Source organism: Prionailurus bengalensis, chromosome C1 (genome assembly GCF_016509475.1).
Source record: "Prionailurus bengalensis isolate Pbe53 chromosome C1, Fcat_Pben_1.1_paternal_pri, whole genome shotgun sequence".
NCBI classification, from domain to species: Eukaryota; Metazoa; Chordata; class Mammalia; order Carnivora; family Felidae; genus Prionailurus; species Prionailurus bengalensis.
The window spans coordinates 52,969,855-52,991,551 of record NC_057345.1 but is presented as its reverse complement, the minus strand read 5'-3'; the positions used below and the strand labels follow the sequence as shown (position 1 = coordinate 52,991,551).

The 21,697-nt window shown below is 40.6% G+C and overlaps 1 protein-coding gene across 1 annotated transcript in view; it reads right to left on the bottom strand.

Moving 5' to 3' along the window:
* ROR1 (receptor tyrosine kinase like orphan receptor 1) overlaps positions 1 to 21,697 on the bottom strand; it is a 400,652-nt gene that overhangs the window by 4,623 nt on the left and 374,332 nt on the right. The window contains exon 8 of the mRNA XM_043575173.1: positions 15,382 to 15,593. Within this exon, the coding sequence (XP_043431108.1) occupies positions 15,382 to 15,593 (212 nt within the window). The remainder of the gene's footprint in view (positions 1 to 15,381; positions 15,594 to 21,697) is intronic.

Here is a 21,697-nt window from a genome sequence, read left to right as displayed (position 1 = left end):
TAAGGCAAGACATCGTGGCATCTGAGAGGAGAGGTGGGGCATATAGAGAAAAGTTCTAGAAATCAGACCAAATAAAACACCGTAGGTCTATAAGTCTTTAAAATTGCTGGCCACAACTTAGAGGAGGTGCCACAGGTAACTTTCTATCATTCCACTCCGACCCCCCCCCTCCCCCCCCCCGCCCATCTACATCCCCTGCTCCAATGGCAATTTCCTGCTGGAGCCTACCGTCTTGCTACTCAAAGTGTGGTTCTGGGACCAGTAACATCAGCATCTCTCAAGCTTATTACAAATGAGGGCTCTTGGGCCCACCTCAGACCTGCTGGATCAGAATGTGCATTTAACAAGAAGATCCCAGGTGATTTCATTGAACATTACAGTGTGAGAGGCGCCGCTGGAGAGAATACAGCCTTAATTCTTAGCCTGGGACATAGAGTGTGTGTGATCTGGTCCTAACCCACCTACCCTTGCTACTTCTCTATATGATAGTATCACATTATTTAAATAGGTCTGCTCAGTGACCACCCTTAAACACCATGGCCATTTTTGCCTAATACCTCTGTTCCTGCAATGCTTTCTTATTCTTAGGATATTTATTGTGGGAAAAGCCATAGAAACCACAATGAAAGGCTGTCCTCCTGAGCACTCCCAGTAGAGGTAGGGAGCTTTGGAATCCACTCCTCTCTGCTCATCAGAGTTTTCCTTCTGAAACTCTTCGTGACCACTATGATCTTTGCCTCCTCTGGCTTCCTTTTGCTTTAGTGTCTGAAGGTCACCACATGCAAGAGGCAGTGTGGGGGCTGGTTACATGCATGGCCTCCACAGTCAGACAATTAGAGTTTGAATCCTGCCTTTCCCACTTACCAGCTGTGTGACGCTAGGTACAGTATTTAATCATCCTCTACCTCAATTCCTTCATCTGTAAAATGGGATGATAATAATTGATAATAATTGCACTTATCTTATAGGGTTCCTATGAATTTCTAATAGATTAACATTTTTAAAGTACTCAATGTGATGCCTGGCACACGATAAGGGCTATTTAACTTTTAGTTATTACCTTGCTGTTGCTGTTCTTTTTATGAATATTTTGTCCTCTCAATCACATTTCATTTCCTTGAAGGGAGGCATTTGCCCTTCATACCAATTGATAACCTTACAGCTTCACAACTGGGTTGTTTACTAACTGACCTTAAGACAGACAGGAAAAAGGATCTAGCTCACAATGAAAATACTAAATTGTGACATTTGATCGTGGTTGTAATATTTGAAATTCACCTCAAATCTAGCCTGACTTTGAGATGAATTTATTAAGAAAAAGATCATAAAAGGAATGCATTTGTACATAAACTGATTAAAAAAATTTTTTTTAACGTTTATTTATTTTTGAGGCAGAGAGACACACAGCAAGAATGGGGGACGGTCAGAGAGAGAGAGGGAGACACAGAATCTGAAACAGGCTCTCTGAGCTGTCAGCACAGAGCCTGACACGGGGCTCAAACTCACAAACCGCGAGATCATGACCTGAGCTGAAGTTGGACGCTTAACCAACTGAGCCACCCAGGCGCCCCAATACATAAACTGATTTTAAAAATAATCTCTGCACTTCAAATATTTTAGAAAAAGATGATTGCTCTGAGTATTCCAATTAAAGGTGGCAATGTGGCAAATACATATGGAATTCAGAGCTCTCTGTGCAGAGTTTAAAACAACAGTTTAGAAAATGAAGTAAAAATATTTCTCTAATCCAAATTGTATTAATTTAAAATTCATGATGATTAGCTCTGTTCAAGGCTGATTTTCCAGGGCAAAATGCCCATTAACCTAATTATATAAGTGTAAATAAACATGTAGGAAAATACTCACTTAAGAGGATGAAATAAAATTGAGAATTTTGAAACATTAATTTGCCCATGCAAATAATATTTCCTATTATAAATATGTCTCATTTATTCATTAAAGCAGATCTCAAGGGGTTTGTATTTGGAAATGTCTTACAGGAAAGTTACTTCTGCTTAAAGTAATGGTACCACATTGCTTTAAACATGCAGTAAATTAAAACTTACTTATTGATGCAGTCCTATTCATTATAGTATTGCAGGAACAAAGGATTAGAAACAGCCTCGGGGCGCCTGGGTGGCGCAGTCGGTTAAGCGTCCGACTTCAGCCAGGTCACGATCTCGCGGTCCTTGAGTTCGAGCCCCGCGTCGGGCTCTGGGCTGATGGCTCAGAGCCTGGAGCCTGTTTCCGATTCTGTGTCTCCCTCTCTCTCTGCCCCTCCCCCGTTCATGCTCTGTCTCTCTCTGTCCCAAAAATAAATAAACATTGAAAAAAAAAAATTAAAAAAAAAAAAAAAAAAAAAAAAGAAACAGCCTCAATGTCTACCTAGAGGAGACTGGTTATATTAATTATGGCAAAGCCAATAATAGAATATTACATAATTTAAGAACGAGCACATTTTCTACGTGCTGATATGGAAAGATCTCCAAATCTTATTGCTAAGCCAAAAATAAAAAGCGGGGCACCTGGGTGGCTCAGTCGGTTAAGTGTCAGACTTCAGCTCAGGTCATGATCTCATGGTTCATAGGATTGAGCCCCATGTCAGGCTCTGTGCTGACAGCTCAGAGCCTGGAGGCTGCTTGGATTCTGTGTCTCCCTCTCTCTCTGCTCCTCACCAGCCCCCCCTCAAAAATAAACATTAAAAAAATTAAAAATAAATAAAAAGCAAAAGAATAGTTAATGCTGCATGCTGCTTTTGTGAAAGAGGTGAAAAAGAGTGAATATATTCATGTTTATTTGCATATTTATTGAGAAACTCTGATTTGCTTTTTTATAAAAATTTTCATTTCATTTATTTTATTTTCTTTTATTATTTTTAATATAATTTATTGTCAAATTGGCTTACATACATTTATTTTAGAAAGAGAGAGTGCAAGTGGAGGAGAAGGGTAGACAGAGAGAGAGAGAGACAGAGAGAGAGTGAGAGAGAGGGAGAATCTTAAGCAGGCTCCATGCTCGGTGTGGAGCCTGATGCGGGGCTCTATCCCACAACTCTGGGACTCAGCCAAAATCAAGAGTCAGATGCTCAATGGACTGAGCCACCCAGACTCCCCTGAGATGATTTTGCTTTCGTGGGAAGACCAACCCAAGGTGAATTTCTCCTGCATGATGTTGGGATTTCTATCACAATTTTTCCTAATGCTCTAATTGAGTCCAATTTATGTGAAGGTCCCCTGAATGGCATAGTAGGTGTTACTTTTGGACCTAAACAGGATCTCCAGGCTTTGGTAAGAGAGAAGGGTATGGGACTGAACAATAAAAAATTTTGAGGGAAAATAGGAATTCATAACTAAACTCAAGGAGTATAGGCATTAGGACTACTCCCTTTTCCTCCCCCTGCTGGAACTAATCCATAGGAAGTGCAGTATATTCAAACTGTGTGGCTTTTGGAATCATACCAATCTGAATTTGCATCTTGGACATGTTGCTTTCTATTAATATTAGTTAATACTTGTATAACATTTACTAAATGCTAGATACTGTCCTAAGCACTTAACAAATATTAACTCATTTATGACAATAATCCTGTGGGGGGAGGTCCTATATCTTAGGTGGTTGACGTTGAGCGAGTTTCTGAACTTTTCTGAACCTCTATTTTCATATCCATGAAATGATACGCAATTTACATAGTTACAGTAGGGATTAAATGCAACAATGTATGAAAGTAATTTCCACCTAGTAAGTAATCTTAAATCAATCTTATTATACTTATTGTGGAAGAAATCCAGTAAGTGAGGTAAATGCAAATGACTTATATCCATTTATAGCCTTAAGTACTTCTAGCCAGTGTTCTATAATTCCCTTTATGTTGTGGTATTTATTTATTTATTTATTTATTTACATTTATTCACTCTTGAGAGACAGAGAGACATAGCACCAGTGCAGGAGGGGCAGAGAGAGAGAGGGAGACATAGAATCCGAAGCAGGCTCCAGGCTCTGAGCTGTCAGCACAGAGCCCAGTGCGGGGCTCAAACCACGAACTGTGAGATCATGAACTAAGCCAAAGTCAGACGCTTAACCGACTGAGCCACCCAGGCGTCCCTGTTGTTCTTTTCATAATGCATTTGGGGCACCCAGATGGCTCAATCAGGTGAGCATCCAACTCTTGATTTCAGCTCAGGTCATGATCTCAGGTTGTGAGATCAAGCCTTGCGTTGTGCTCCAGACTGAGTGTGGAGCCTGCTTGGGATTCTTTCTCCCTCTCTCTCTGCCCCTCTCCCCTGCTCACATGCTCTCTCTCTCTCTCAAAATTAATAAACACTAAAATAAATAAAAAATGCATTACATTTCCTCCTATTAATCTTTTCCTGTTTGTGTGTAGTTATTAGTAAAAACAAAAAAACACCTTAAAATCTTAAAAATCTTCAATCTCAAAACAGAGAATTTGTTTTGGAGCCCGAAGTTGGGTACAATTTGAGTGACATGTGGCCTGCTCCTCTAGGATTCTGGGAGATGCATATGGGTGGAGGGAGCAAGAACCCACGTGGAAGAGTAGATGGTGGAAGATGGGACAAGGAAACAAGCTGGCCAGGATTCTGGGGTCTGGAGAAGACGGGTGGACAGGACCTTGGCATCGGCCTGACACATAGCCCCTGGGGCTTCACAGCTAAGACGGGCTGCGTTCCCCTGCACTGAGGTAAGCAAATTAGTTCTCTGCTATTTGCCTTTGGAAAAAGAACTCTTACTCTTAGCATTTTGCACATGGAGAAAGAGGCTTGAAAAGCATCAAGAATTTTCAGAAGAGCCAAAAGAACCACACTTGCACTGCAAGCCCTTCTGTTTTGGGCCACACCATTTCTTTCTGAAATCAGAGAAGCCTGTTGGCGGGCAATCCCAGTTTGACACAGAAGGCCTCTGGAGGCTTAGCCTGGGGCCTGACACCTCACAGGGCTGTGAGGTCAGCCTTCAGTGTGTGGTCGCTCTATGGACTTCTAATTGTTCTTTTCCCCTGTTCAGACACATGAGAGCACATTTTGACCCTAAGTGTGTCTTCTCACATCCCACCCATACCCGGTGGGCCATATGGCACAGAGTCCCAGCTCCTCTCTAGCCTATAGAAGGAAGGAACAGTTCACCAGGGCTTGTCATAACCAAATTTGGGGATTCCCTTTGGAAAAGCAACTAAAATGGCAGATTTCACAAAACCTTTCTTGGGAACACCTGTGCGGCAGCCGGCCTAGAAGTTACCAGAAAAACTGCTCAGAGCTTAGTTTCAGGGGAACAATTTACACAGTGATTTGCATTTTTAAAATGCTCAGGTTACTTGGTACAAATGTGTCTTAACTATAGACTCATTTTCAAATTTTACATAAATCCTGAACTAGTTAAAAAATCATAAAAACTCTTAAAGAAGCAGTCAGTAGACCCTACAGTGACGGCAGGAAATTAGCTGTATTGTTGAGGAACAGATGGTTTACATTATACAAACCCTTTAGGCTAAACTTGTTTAGGTCTGGCATATTGTAAATTATATTTTAGTAATGAAAGTGAAATGACCTCTGCTTGACCTCAAGTGGGGTTTGTCTGTTTGAACCCAATGTCGTGGAAAACTATGAAAGAAAATGAAGTCATAAAGTTTTGGCAGCTCAATTTTGGCTCATTTCAAGTTAAGGGGTTATAAATCTGTTTAGTTTTTGTTTGACAAGTATTTGTCATACAGGGATGTACAAAATGTAAAGAAGTGTAAAATACACATAAGGCACAGTGCCAAAGTAAACTAAGTACAAAGGAAAACTGAAATGAATAGGGTCCTGGGCTCCTATCTCTTTATCACTCCTTCCATTAGTTGAATGACAAGATGGGCTCAGTTTATTATATGCTGTAAGGCAATTAAGTACCTTAAAACTGAAACAGGCTTTCAGTTTAAATGTTAACATTTTTGCTTCTCAAAGTAAACACACATCTGCCTCACTGAGGTTTTAAAAATTCTATAATTTGGGGGGGGAGAGGAGGAGGAAAAATCAAAGTTGATGTAGAAGTTGATACGTTATTCTAAAATCCGAATCTGCTTCTTTCCTTAGAAATTTTTGAACAGCAACTCTATTAGGGTTTGAATGAGCTCTTCGCAGGAGGAAAAAGAAGGGAGAACATTTTAGATGACAGTCATTTAGATGTGAGTCAGATGTGACTCTTGTGGTCCTGTCTAACCAGCCGATGGAGGCCAGGCTGATGTTGGTGGCTTCCTTCACCTGAGTGACAAATACTAAGTGGGGACATGTGATGCTTTTCGATCTATTACCTTTGGATATGAAAGCAATGAACCAGGAGTAGGGTTTTTTTTTTTTTTTTTACATTGTAATTATATAGGTGGTAGATGGATAAGGAGGACAGACTCAATGACTTTATCTCTTTCTACCTTTGAGAAGTTACACCTTAGGTGATAATACATTTCAAATGATTCCTCTGGGTGACAAAGCTTATGACTAACCTGCCATTTCCTGCCACTCTACATAAGTGATGGCTGTAGGAAGAGGGGGAGGATTTCGTGATGGCTGACATTTGCGTGCAGCAGGGATCCACAGATTTGCGACTTTGGGCTTCTAACCTGAACAGGGTATGAATGCTCTACTTTTGAGCCCAACTTGAAGTTGGACACAGATAAAAAGCTGAGTGACATGAGGGGGAGGGAAACAGAACCCAGAGTGGTTCTCCAGGACAGGAAGGTGGCTCCAACGGCAGATACTAAAAAGAACTGAAGTTGTATTCATACAATTGACTCAAACCATCCCCTGTAGTCCCTGCCATCCTTGTAGTGGTTCCTTTCCCACGCCCTTTTACAAATCTCATTTGCTATACATTTGCTGATTCTAGCCAGACCCAAGTATCTTGAGGAGATGAGCTACAATGGATTGAATACAGTGGCATTTTTCCTCAGCCTCATTAAAATTAGAGGGGGATATGGGGTAATAGGACATTAGCAGGTCCTTTTTTTTTTTTTTTTAAGCAAAGTTCTCCATGAGATCTATATTCCTTGGGGACTTGCTTGCTCTCTAATATCATCTCTGATATAGACTATATCAGCATAGTCTAATTCAGAGCAGGCATTGGAAGCCCCTGGAAGGCTTGTTAAAACACAGATTGCTGGGCCCCACTTCCAGAGTTTCTGATTCTGTAGGTCTGAGGTACTGCATTTCTGACACGTTGAGGTGATGAGGATGCTCCTGTACTGAAGGTTTCACTTCAAGAACCAGCAGAATATGGCTTTCTGGGTCAGACAATCACTAGCAGTCTGGATCTCTACTCCTTGCATGATGAATGACCACAATGTGTCTGAAGAACCTGGTTGAGCAATTTTGACTTATAGAAGCCAGAGAAACTAATACTTTGCTTCAGAAGATGCTGTGGAAATGCCAGCTAAAGAAAAGATAAGGACCACTGACTGGTGTTTACTGTATTTGTATTCTGCTACTATCTTAATGAGATTCAAGGCTTTGAAATTAAATCACTCTATCGCTTGGGCTATGTCACCAGTTTATTCTATTTTCATGTGCAGCCTGTGGTGGGGGATCTTTTTTCATAGCTGGTTGTATCAGTCAGTCAACTGATACTGTATATGCTATATACCAAAGAGTATACATATAGAATAGTATATGAGGACCCATGCAAGAAGTATGAAGAGTAAAGACAGCTCTTGTCGTAGATGTCTGTAATCTTGAGTTTAACAATAGCTACCATAGATTGAATACGTGTCCTGTGACAGACACTGAGACCATAATAAGGCCTATGAGCTGATTTTGGAGCGCTTATATGTTAGGCTGTTAAGTACTTTGTACATATTAACCCCTTTGACCCTTACAGCAACCCCATGAAATTGGTCACTCTGCCTATTACCCCCATTTTGCAGGTGGAAAATATGAGAAAGAGAGTGATTGCACAGCTGGTAGGTTGTATGTTGGACAGCAGAGTCTGTCTTCCCAGTGACTTCTCTAGGTGCTTCGTGCATCAGCTTGTTTCATCTTCATCACTATCTCATGAGATTCATACTGTGATGTCCCCATTTTATGGATCAAGAAATTAAGAGGTTGCTTAAGAAGCACACCTATTAAGTGGTGATGCCAAGATGCAAATTCAACTACGTCTGCTCCAAACCTGGAGCATTCTTCCAGCAATAACTGGCAATTTTCATTTTGATCCTTAAAGGGCTTCACCATTTTAAAAGCATAAAGCACACTGGTAGAAGACTGGAATGTCAAGGTATAGTTGCTCTCAGTCTCTGATCTAGATCTTACTCCTGTTGATTCTCTGTTGTCCTCATTAGTTGACTGGGACAAGTGAAGAAACCCTTTCCACAGCAGCCTTTGCCTGAGCTGGGCACGAGAGCCCTGGAGAACATATAAAATAGAGGTTTCTTTGTATCTGGACTTAACTGTTGACAGAACTTGCTTGACTCCAAAGCCTATTTTCCATTCTTGTGCATTTCCCTGGTTCTGAGGTAAGCAGTGTTCGAACTGTAAAGGAATGGACTCTACTCCTAAATGGAAGTGATTATGTTTTAAAAACTTAAAGGCCACAGGCATTCATTTTGGGAGGTTATGGACATTCTCAAAGACTACAGTCGAACTAAGTGCCTTCCAGCTAAGTGCCACCAAATTCTGGAGGGAGTTTCAACCAACAGTTTGCCACGTTGGCCCAGAGTTCAGCTGCACTTCTCTGGAAGTGATTTAACTTCAGAAGCAGTTCTTTTCTGTACGACGTAACTTTCTGATGGTTACTTTGAATGTCTGGTGGTGACCAGGGTTGATTCTGTGGTGGCTACTTGACCATGTCAGTGGGAGAGCTTCTATCCTGCCTGGAAACAGGCAGAACAGAGGCCAGTAATTTCAATGTCAGCTTGAGCCACCAAGTGCTCATAACTTGAGCTCGTGTGTTTTGGTCCACCTGAAAGTTACGGCAGTCGAGTGAAATGGGGAAGAATGTGGGCTCTGGACCTGGGCAGACCCGGGTTCAAATTTTGGCTCTGCCACCTAATAGTGGCATGAAGACTCACTTTTCTTATTCCCAAATCAGGCTTAAATTAGCACCTACTTCATAAGGTCATAATGGAGATTCCATTGAGATAATGTTTGTGATGTGCTTTAGCTTATCGGCAATACCACTTATAATATATCCACTTCTAATACTCATCCTCCCCACAAGTAAAGTTTCTACAGATGTAGCTTGAAGCTGAATCTCTGTACTGGAAGCCTCCCAGCCCTAACCATCAAACCCTCTCCACCCTGACGGATTTTATCCAGGGTGTCAACAGGGTGTGTGGGGCAGGGGATTTATGCTAACTCAATCGGAATGGAATACCAGAACTGTCCAAAGAGATACCTCTAGTATCTTCGCTGTGCTTCCCCTGCCTGTCTCTTCACCCAGCTAATGCTGTGGGCTGCTGCGTCCCATAGCTTCCTCCCAACCCACATTATCCCGTGCACAGCATTTGGTAGTTGACTGAAATATTTGTGGCTGTTTGTATCATCACTGTACCAAAATAATAGTAACTTCTAGCAATCAGGTTCCAGTGAAGTGCCAGACACACTACCTCAAATTGTCAAAAATATCGGATGTGAGAGTGATCTGCCTGCAACATCTGTCACCCCATTGATCGCCAGGGTTGATTTGGCTGATCGGGCTGCCTAGCGGGTGTCCCCTTCCTCCCTCACCACTCCATGAACATCCCTCCTGAAGCTGCCTGCTTGGCCAAAGAAGATGACCTTCCCCGATAGAGATGGACTGTTCTTTGGTCAAGGGTATATAAGAAGCTGTGCTCCCTGGCTAGAACCTCCAAATAAGAAAAAGAAAAATCTCTAAATACTCTTTGTATCCTTGTGTTTTTTAAATTTTGTTTTGCTTTGTTTTAAAGTTTATTTATTTATTTTTAGAGAGAGGTGTAGGGGGAGAAGGGCAGAGAGAGAGGGAGAGACAGAATTCCAAGTAGACTCTGCACTGTCAGCACAGAGCCAGACATGGAGCTCGAACTCATGAATTGTGAGACCATGACCTGAGCCAAAATCAAGAGTCAGATCTTTAACCAGACGCTTAACCAACTGAGCCACCCAGGCACCCCTATTTGTATCCTTGTTTTACAAGTGAGAAAACAAAGGTTCAGAAAATTTGCTTAAGATCTCATGGCCAGTAATCAATGGAACACAGATTTGTAATCATCTCTCTCCTCTCAGTCCTTGCCCTTTGGAGTATAACAAACTACCTCCTGGAAATAGACTAAAAAAAATGTGGCTGTAAAGGTATGTTAGGCCTGGAGATTATGGATCCTTAGGTGCTGGGAGCAAGGATTCTATAGCTTGAGATGTGTCCTTCTAGATTAGGGAATGTATATCAAGTGGGAACTAAAGCAATGCCAGAGGATGAAATCAGCATGAGAGAGAGAGAGAGAGAGAGAGAGAGAGAGAGAGAAGGGGGAAGAGGGAGAGAGGTAAAGAGGAACTGGAGGAACCAGTGAAGGAAACAGAGGGGATAGGAGGAAAGCCAAGAGAAAAAGTATTTCAAGATGGTGGTTCAGAATGTCCAGTGCTTCAGGGAAATTAAAGAGGATAAAGACTTGGAAAAGGCCATTGGGTTGAATTACATCAGTGGTGATTCCGTAGAGAGCCCTGTCAATAGAATGATGAGATCAGATGTCCGGGGAGACAAAAGCTTTAAGGACTGAGTGAAAAAGTTTTCGAGGACATTTTAGCACCAAGTGTGGTGACACTGGGTAAGGTCAGGTGCTCAAAAGGGGTAGCCAGGCCATAGTAGGGCTTTCTAGATGCAAGTATGTTGTTGGCAAAAGGGACAGGCCAAGAGAATATAATCAAGTGTCAGTACATTCAGCAACTACTTTGGCTGGAAAGGAAAAGGAGAGAGGAACTTCCTGGAAGTGAAGAAACAGAGAAGCTGGCAAGAGATGAGGGTAAACTGAGAAAATAGAGCCACCAACTTCAGAAAGCTAGGCAAATCTTGCTTTCCCCAAGTGTTCCTGATACCAGCCAGCCAGGAGCTGCAGGAGTCTGACCCAAGGCCTATTCAGGCCTTGGCTGTGGCCCCCCCCAAGCCCAACCCACTGTTCCTTATCCTCTATTCTCAAACTCCTCCATCTCTCGACCCATCTATGCACCAGAGTCCCACGTAGGTGAGTCACATGTCTCACAGACAGAACCCTGCCCCCCATCCCTGCCACTGTGCTTGAGTGGGAGGCTGGGCCACCTTCCTCACTCTCCAAGGAGACTGATCCACAGCTTTTTCCCCTTACCGACAATGCCCTGTTTTTCAGACACATGACAATTGGGGAGTTGGAGGGAGAGGCAAAGGAAAAGAATCCAGGAGAAGGGAAGTTAGGGTTTCCCAGGCTTCTTGGAGAAGGTTCATTTTCCACAGTACTTTAAAAAAACACCCACTTGCATTGTAAAATTTGTAATTCAATGTAGAAAAATCCTACTTAGTTCATGCATCACTAGAATACTCATCAGGGAATTTTAAAGATGGAAAAGACAGGTTATCTTATCCAACTGCACGGCTTGAAATCTGCTTACCAAAATAAAAAGAAAACAAACTGACAGTAACTTATATGAACAGGGTCTATTTCATTCTCAGAACTGCTGAGAAAAGTGACTTCTCAGGGCCATGGGGCAACTGCAGGTGGAGCCATAGGGGCGTCCCCATCTTCTGACTGCGCACAACTCAGAGTGGAGGTACCTCTCTGGTCCACTGGCTTGCTTTCCCCACAGGTCAGAAAGAAACTCAAACCTCCTTGAGCTCTAACTTCCAATTGCCTCACCTGCCTCTCTAGAGACTCAAGCCAGGTCTGTCAACCAGTTTGTCCTTGACTGCTGTTGTCCCCTCTGGAGGGTATGGGTTTCTAATCTCCCTGAGGAGCTTCTTCTTAATCCAAAAGTGTGTGTGTGTGGCGGGGGGAGGGGTTTAGCAGCTCAGCAAGTGGAGAAAGATGGAAAAACCATTTAAACCCCGAAGGCCATATTCATTTGGATCAATAAAAACCCTGGAGTCTCGGACTTTTGATTTGACGGAGGAGAAATAAGAATAAGGCTTGGGCAGACCAGTTTCCATGCTTCATTCTTTTACATCTCAGCCTCTAAATATCCTTTTGATTTTACTCTGGTAGGGTGTTTGTTTTCAGGACTTCTTTCTTTCTTTTCCTTCCTTCCTTCCTTCTTTCCTTCCTTCCTTCCTTCTTTCCTTCCTTCCTTCCTTCCTTCCTTTCTTTTTTCTTTTCTTTTATTATGTGTGTTCTTTCCTTCTAGATTTTATAGGTACATGTATTATTTATGTGTCAGTGACCTTTCAAAGCACTTTTAGAGATTGACTGTTTACAGTTAGGAATTTTCTTTAAGGTCTACAAAGTCCTTTGTGCTTTTTCCAGGAAAGGCACTCAGTAAGAACCAAAACAAACAACAGAATAATTCAAATTTGATTGGAGCCAAATCTCTTAAGAGAGTAAGACAAAGAGAGCTAGCATTTGTTTTTGTTGTCTCCTTTCCCCCTCCTCAACCCAGTCAAATATTCTTGAGCCATTCCTACATCCAGTGTGGTTCAGAATTACGTAGGGACGTTTAAGGCTGAATTTTAAGCCCTGGGTTGGAGAAATCTTGGCACTGGCAGATTTTGCAAGGGACACTTCAGAAATGATGAAAACAATGTTTACTTCACCAACTCTTTGGGAAAATCGGGCTCAGTATATTTCACATTTGTCTCTACAACCACAAAGGGTAAAGGACTATTACTGCTCTGGCCAAATTTCACATGCCTTTGGCAGGATTGGAGCTATATCATTCAGACGTGAGGCTGTTACACAAGCCTCTTAAGGATTTATCACAAGCCAGGGTGATGCCTGTGGTTAGTGTTCAGCCCAAACTGACCAAATGGAATCATATTTAGTTGTTTGCCTGACCCCCTCCCACTCTCTCTTCCCAGCACGATTTGTTCCGTGAAAAAGTTATTATGGGGTCAGGCAAGAGCAAGGACTGTATTTAGTCATGAAAAATCCTATGTTCACATTTCATCTCTTCCAATTTCTAGCTCTTTGATTTTGGACAAGTTACTTAATCTGTATGAGTCTCACTTACTCTGGTTGTACAGTATGAATAATAACTCCTATTTTACAGAATCATTGTGAGGATTAAATAAGATGATGACTATGAAAGTTCCTGGTATAGTTCTTGATTTGTATCAATTTGTATCAGTCGACCCACATTAGCTTTCTCCACTTACGCCAGAAAGCTCTTTGAGACCTTTATCTGAAAGACTGCATAAATCCAAACCATCATGCCTATTGGATGTCATGCTTTGCAAAACAAACCTCGCTAAAAATGGAACTGAGTTGCAGATTGAGGCTGGCCTACAAAACTGACAATTTTCCCAAATGGAAATGACTCTTCCCATGGTTCCTGCCATAGCAATGAGGAGCCTGCCCCTCCAGGATGGTGGCGTTTGCACAGTGACCAACCCCATCCGGGTCTCTCTCTCATCCAGAGTTCTGGCATTTCTAAGGTTTCTCAACATTTAATAACAGAAATGACAGGGAGGGGTGCCTGGGTGGCTCAGTCGGTTGAGTGTCTGACTTCAGCTCAGGTCATGATCTTGCAGTTCTAGAGTTCAAGCCCCACATTGGGTTCTCTGCTGCCAGCGCAGAGCCTGCTTCAGATCCTCTGTCCCCTTCTCTTTCTGCCCCTCCCCAACTTGCGCTCTCTCAAAAATAAATAAACACTAAAAAAGAAAAAAAAAAAAAAGAAATGATGGGCTAAGACTCTCACAAAATAAAGACTACTGCACTGGAACTTTGAAGTATGGGAAATGTAAAATGTCAACTAGGCATTTCTTCACAAATATGCAATCAATCTTACCCCTCTATTTTCTTCTAGTATCATGTAAGGATTAAATATGACATTATATCACATGCTGTAATGTATGTAAGCTGACTAGCTGGCAGCTAGGGTGTCACAAACAGTTGAACCTCCACCTTTACCTGTCCCCCAAGCCACTTAGTAAACCCTGTGGTCTTCATGTTTTCTTCATTTTTTTTTTAATGGTAAAAATTCCCACTTAAGAGAACTGTGGTTTTGCTTGGGACAGAATACTTAAAAATGAATTTTTAAAATTTAAGAAATCCAAAAACTTTAGGAAACAAGGTTTCTATAGGACTACAAATAGGACTACATTAGAAAAAAAAAACATTTTAAGACTTCTTAACTTAAAAAAATCCACTGCACAGCAGACTACAATCAGATGAGGGCTATGTGTCAGTCCCAATATGCAGCTACATCTACTTACAAGTTAAAAGAATTAGTTAATTTGAGCATGAAGACATTTTTTCCCTAAAATTTTATTAAAGTGATGCATCTTCTCTTTATGAAAGCCAAATGAATAATATGGCCACTAACCCACAGAGAAGACAAATATTTGTAGAATGAGTGAATGAATGTCCTATGGAGTTGGGATAAGAAGAAAAGACGGGCTTTTTGGAAGTTTTCTAAGTTATTTAAATGAAATCTTTTTGGTGAGAGGGCTGGGATTGAGGTTCTGGCTTTCTGGAGAGAAAGCCTCTGTTGTGTTTCAGCTTTAAGATGTGGTGTGTGCACTCCATTTAAGGTAAGGGCTGGTGACCCTGGCTTCCTTGCCAGGACCTACAGCAGCCCACATGCTGAAAGATGAGGAGGAAAAACAAAGGAAGTGGATTGATTTATCACAGAGACGAGAAGGCTAAGGTAGGCTATCATAAAACAGTATTCAAAGATTATAGGAAGGACAACACTTCTCTTTAAATATACTTAAACCAAAGAGGAACAGATTTAGGTCAGGCATTTAACCGAACTTAACTCCTGGGTTAGGATTTAGGTTTTGTTGTTGTGGCAAAAGACACATCACATAAAACTTAACCGTTTTTAAGTGTATAGTCTACATACACTACTGTGCAATACAAGGATTTTTTGATAGTGAAGTTAGTAAACCATGTTTGTTTGCTTTTTTTTTTCTCTGTTCATCTCTTTCAGGTTCATTGGAAGAGTATGGTATTTCCTTCTTGGAAATTTTGAAAAATAGCTCACATTCTGAATCCTTAGGAGAGATGATGTCCTAAGGATTCTTTCTAGCCCAGACTTGATGGTAAGGCAGCCACATGGCTGGCCCAACACTGACGTGCACACACTGACGAAAGAATGCTCCGGCTGCCTTGGATACAGTTAGAGATAGATAGTTATGCTGAAAATGAACTCTATAGCTTGTCAACTCTGATTGTAGATCATTTGATTTCTAAGCTGGGGAAGGTGATAAGTTTTGCTTTAACCTGAAGCCTATAGAATATATGCATCTCTGTACTGCTGATTTTACCTTGGGTTTATATGCGTTCAGCATTGACATCTCCACATTTTGACCTCTGACATGTTTCGGTTGCCTCTGGACTGGCGGTGACGATGACTTCTGGTTATTGCGGCAGACGCAGATAAAAAAGAAGAGAAAAGCAATGGCCAGAGGAATAGCAACACTTGGCACCAGTATGTACAAGATCTCCATTTTATTCTTCTCCTTGGAGCCCTTCGAATCTGGGTACAGAAATAGAAAAGAGCAAAAGTCATTCTGGTTCAAATAACATGTATAATATTACATTGCGTAGTTTAAAATGACCTCCTATTCTTCTATACACACAAATTCACTGGAGAAAAAAGGAACCATTGCTTATTACAATTTGTTTCTATCAAACCTTCAACATAATTTATTGAAGTTTAAAAGTTTAAAGTTCAAGTGTTTAAAAATTGCAGAGGGACATTATGAGGCCTTTGCATGTGTGTGGGTCTCCCTCTGATCTTGCCTCTCTTTAGCAGCAGACCTGCATTTCTCTAACACGTTAAGAGTTAAACATCATGTGAAAGGACTAGATACCCCTAAGGGCATTGATGTGGGTCACAGGGCTCTTCTACAATTGGCTGTTAGCCCAGAACCACGACAATGTGATGTTCCAGAAATCATGCCCTTGTCCTGGCTGGTTTGGATTTACAGGGCCACTCCTGCACCTTCCAGAATCAACATCACTTAAGAATCCTGGTCCCAGTGTCCACAAAGCCACTGGCCTGAGAACATGGGAACCTGACTCAGTCTCTGATGAGCTGTGTGGCCTTGAGCAAATCATTGTCCTGTCTGGGCCTCACTGCTATTCATCTGCAAAAGTGAAGTATCTATTTTGGAAAGTGTCTACAATTTCCTCAAGCACAGCATCGCTGCATAACCTGATGCTTTTTTGAAATCCAAGAATTCCTCTTAAATGATTTCATATGAACCCAATAATTATGAGTACTAACACTGTGAAGTATATTTTTGAAATCTTATATATCTACTCTGCCATTGCTAGGAAAAGTATATAATATGTATAGAAAGACATGAAGCATACTTCTTAAAAATGGACTTGAGTCTGACCTTTAAATTCTTTGGGCATATGTTAATAAATTATTTGACTGACAAAACAAACACAAGAATTATGGGCAGTAATTAGAGGGGTTACATAATGCATGCCCTGATCACCAATAACCTCATTGGCTATCTTGCTTTAAGAAAAATCCAAGGTATAAAAATTCAGATCGACACAAAATTCAGAGATGATTATTTACTTAACATAGAATTAACCATGTATCCATTCACTCATCTTCCCACTTGTTCAGTAAGTCAATAAACAAAAGCTACTACTGCCAAGGACTATTCTAGGTACTGGGGATATAAAATTAAATACGATATGTCCTTTGCTTTTAAGGAGCTCATGGTTGGGTAAGGAAAACAGAGAAAAAGGTAATTACAATATGTTGTTAGAAATGCTGCAAGGGAAGTATGACTAGAGTGGTCGAGAAACCCAGAAAGTCTCTTTAAACAGTGGCCTTCCCTAGTACATATAAAAGAGAATAGACTATACATCATTCTTGCTTGCGTGCACCTGCCTTGGAACCCATTATTCAGTGAGATATAGCAGTAACTAAATCACATTGCCTTCTCCCTACATAAACAGACTCAATACATGAAGTTAGGGAGGGGCACCAAAACCTGGGTGTTGGGACTGTGCTGTGGGTTAACCCTCAGAGGGATTTGGGGAGGAGTAAAATATGCTTATCGAGAATAATAAACATAACAGCTTTAATATTTACTGAGTGTCCTCTAGCACAAAATCATGTTAGCTATGGGCCAGGTACATTGTAGGTACTTTTCATTAACTCATTAATTTTATCCTCACAACCAATCCCATGAGGCAGGTGCCATCCTTATGGCTATTTTTATAGGTGAGGAAGTGGAGGGACAGAGTGGTTAAGTGACTTGCCCCAGGACATGTGGCTAGTAACTCAAAAGCCAGGACTCCTCCCCTGTTGGTCTTGCTGTAATAACCTCCTACTCTAGAAAGTCCACTGCACTGCCAGTAATTTGACAATGACTATTGTTTGGCACCCATTTTCTTATGGTAGGATTTCTCTGGTTTCACAGAGGTAGGAAGAGGGCAGGAGGTCTGAAAGGTGGGGAATGACACAGAAGCTTTGCTAGATGTGCTGCCTTTGCACTCCCCACTTTATATACAGTGGCAGGTAAACGTATAAGCCAGGCATCTCTGGAGACCATTGTAGTCATTCTTGTCTTTGGAACTCAGTCTCAGTCACTTTCGTAACAATTGTGTCTGCATGTCTGCGAGTGGATGGACAGAGAGAAGGAAATCACATGGAGGGGCATCTGGGTGGATCAGTCAGTTGAGCATCTGACTTCTGCTCAGGTCATGATCTCACAGTTTGTGAATTCGAGACCTGCTTTGGGCTCTCTGCTGTCGGTGCAGAGCCTGCTTCAGATCCTCTGCCGCCCTCTCTCTTCCCCTCCCCTGCTTGCTCTCTCTCTCTGTCTCTCTCTTAAAAATAAATAAACATAAAAAAAGAAATCACATGGAAAAGTGTTTACCACAGGGCATAGCAGATGGATTTTCTATAACAGGAATATAATAGATCTAGAATAGATTATCTATCTAAGATCTGTCCATCTATAGACACTTTAGAGACAGTGTGGCAGAATAAATGAAGTGTATGTCTTAGATTCAGAAACCTCTGAAGACCGACTTTGTCATCATCTATGTAACTTTCATTAGGCACTTAGCCTCTCTGCGTAAACTCATCTATAAAATGAGACCAGTAATACCTATTTCACAGAATTGTTGTGAACAGTAAATGAAGTAACACGGAAAGTATTACTGTAGTACCTGTTAAAACTAAATCAGTCGATGTTTATCCCTTACCCTTAGAGTAGAAACGGATTCAGAGATAAAAACTTTGGGCTGGAAATTCAAAATAACCTTAAGCAGGAAAGAAACTTTCTGACCTTCACCTCCTCATTTATTCAAGGGGAATGATAATTTGCTCTACCAATCTTATTTGCTTCATGTGAGAGATGATGTTCATGACAAAACTGCAGAAAACTGAAAACTGCCACACAGTTGTTGGATGCTATGACTATTAACATTATAAAAACACTTTCAAATTTCTCAGTACCCCGGTGTGTGTGTGTGTGTGGGGGGATCCCTCTTGTTATTCTTGGATTTTCAGTGAAATCATTATAAGGGTAATGATTACAAAAGGAATGAGGTTAATTTAGTACTCATGTAATGCTAGTCATTTTTCTGGCCCAGATTTTTAGCAACAAGAGAAAGTAGGGATCTCACCTGTCTAGCAAACAAAGGAGTTCTATTCTGTACTCATTCTGTATCAGATTATTCACGGAACGCCTTTGATTGTAAATGGGAGGTCTGGGACAAATCCCCCTGTGGGTCTGCAGGAGAACAAACTTCAAGAAGCCGGATCTTTAAACACAGTCAAACTTGGCTCCTTCTGATTACACTGAGGATATGCAAACGAGCCCACAGTGTCTTTTTGCCAAGTGAAATAATCAAGCAGAACAATATGTGGCCATGTTGGAAGTGACAGAAAACAAATTTAGACCGATTGTAAACCTGTGATACAGCACACTCACTGTCCCACACACACCTCTCTCTGCATTAGGCCAGAAGGGAGTCAGTCTGGTTCAAAAAACTTTATATAAAAGCTTTCCACAGAACAACTAACCCTACTCATGGAAAATTAGAAAATGAACATTTGCTCACCTTCTTTGAACAGCCTATCATTTGTATTCGTTACTTTAATCAGGTACTTGATGTTCTCGATTTTACATGTAGGTAAAAGAAGGCTAAGAAAGAACAAATAATTTGACAAAGCTAGAAAGTGGTAGGGTCTGGGTTGGAATGCAAGGCTGTCTCCCTTCGATGCTTTTATGCTTTCAAAATTCTATTACTAATACAAATTAAAATACCATATGGAATTGTTTTTCATTATTCTCCTTAAGATTCCAAGGTTCCCTTTAATGAGGGCTAATATCTGGTGGGGAATCACACTATTAAACAGATCACATTAGAACAATGGACACTATTCTTACTATTCACTTTACAGGGTAATGGACACCTTCAGTGCATTACAAAGGAAACTGGCTGAAAATTAGAACGGTGAAGATTTTTAATACTTTGAAATAACTGTTTAAAAGTTAAATGCACATATTAGTTACATCAAGTTAAATACTTGAGATTTTTGAAACCAACTATTTAGTCTGGATCACATGATTAATTTCCTTTTAAAAATCAACAATTTGGTATCAGAGTTCACATCTGACATTCCTATTTTTATTTTTACAAAGATATTCAATACTTTGGTTAGTAATTAAATATAATGGAGAAAATACTCCTTTCTTATCCTGAGGCTTAAAACAAGGTAAACATGACTTCTTATTCAAGAGGTACTTTTATAAAGTGAAACATCACCTGGGATATTACTTTGAGTTAAAACAAAAAATTTCTTAGATCTTAAATACGGCAAAGGTGGGAAGAAGTCTTACAGAACCTTACGATTCCAAATAAAGTAAAATAAAATAAACAAGTTAAATTATAATCTTGTCTGAAAAGAAATAAAAATCATAGAAAAAAACAGGAATTGCTACCATTTATTAGTTGAAAGCTACAAAATAAGTGGGTCTGTAGCAGATAGGAGCCCACACCAGTGATATTTAAGCACATGCCTGGAAGTCATAGGAGCAAAGGGGGTAACTAGGCCCTTAGTTGGCAGGCTGGGTCCACCATTAGGTGGTCTCTTGATTTAATGATGAAAATACTAAGTAGATCACCTATTGCCTTATATATTTTCAAATTAATTCTTTTTTTTTTAAATTTTTTTTTCAACGTTTTTATTTATTTTTGGGACAGAGAGAGACAGAGCATGAACGGGGGAGGGGCAGAGAGAGAGGGAGACACAGAATCGGAAACAGGCTCCAGGCTCTGAGCCATCAGCCCAGAGCCCGACGCGGGGCTCGAACTCCCGGACCGCGAGATCGTGACCTGGCTGAAGTCGGACGCTTAACCGACTGCGCCACCCAGGCGCCCCGATCAAATTAATTCTTAAAAAGACTATGATTGGCCATATATAGTGGTTAACATTTTTTTTTCTCTTCAGCAAATGTTTTAACCACAATAAGATAGGGACAGTAACTCATTGGTGAGCACTTGAGAAAAATCTTAGTAACTAGAATCCACATGAGTTCACCAGGAGTGTCTATAAATTCTTATGATCTCAGTTTTCTCCTCTATAAAAGGACAGAGTTGGGCTAATCTTTTGTCTTTAATTGAAAAAAGCTTAATTATGGCAAAAAATTAATAACATCTACCATCTTAATCATGTGTAAGTTCAGTAGTGCTAAGTGTATGCACATTGTTGTACAAAAGATCTCCAAGACTTTTTCATCTTGCAAAACTGAAACTCTATACTCATTGAACAATAACTGCACTTATCCCTCCCTCTAGCCCCTGACAGCAACCAGTCTACTTTCTGTTTCTATGAATTTGATTATTTTAGATACCTCATATAAGTGGAATCATAAAGTGTTTGTCTTTTTATGACTGGCTTATTTCACTCAGTAAAATGTCCTCAAGGTTCATTCATGTTTTTACATGTGTCAAACTTCCTTCCTTTTTTAGGCTGAAAAATATTCCACAGTACGTAAACACCACATTTTCTTTATGGATTCATCCATCGATGGGCTTGCTTCCACCTCTTTTGTGGAAGCTATTGTGAATAATGCTGTGATGAACATGGGCGTACAAATATTTCTTTGAGATCCTATGTTCTGTTCCTTTGGATGTATATCCAGAAGTAGGATTGCTGGATCATATGGTAATTCTATTTTTAGTTTTTTGAGAAACATCCATACTGTTTTCTATAATGGCTGCGCCATTTTGCTTTCCCACCAATAGTGAACAATGGCTCTAATTTCTCCACATCTTTGCTAACATGTGCTATTTTCTTCTTCTCCTCCTCCTCTTCCTCTTCTTCTTCTTATAAAATAATGGGTCCTAATAATGGGTGTGAGGTGATGTCTCATTGTGGTTTTGATTTGCATTTCTTTAATGACACATGATACTGAGCATCTTTTCATATATTGTTGGCCATTTGTATATCTTCTTTGGAGAAATGTCTGTTTAAATCCTTTGCCCACTTTTTAATTGGGCTACTCTTTAAGTGCCAAAATTCAATCATTTTTATAAAATTAAATCTCTTTCATTTCTGAGAGGATTATTTTAGAGTGAGAGACCAAGCACATT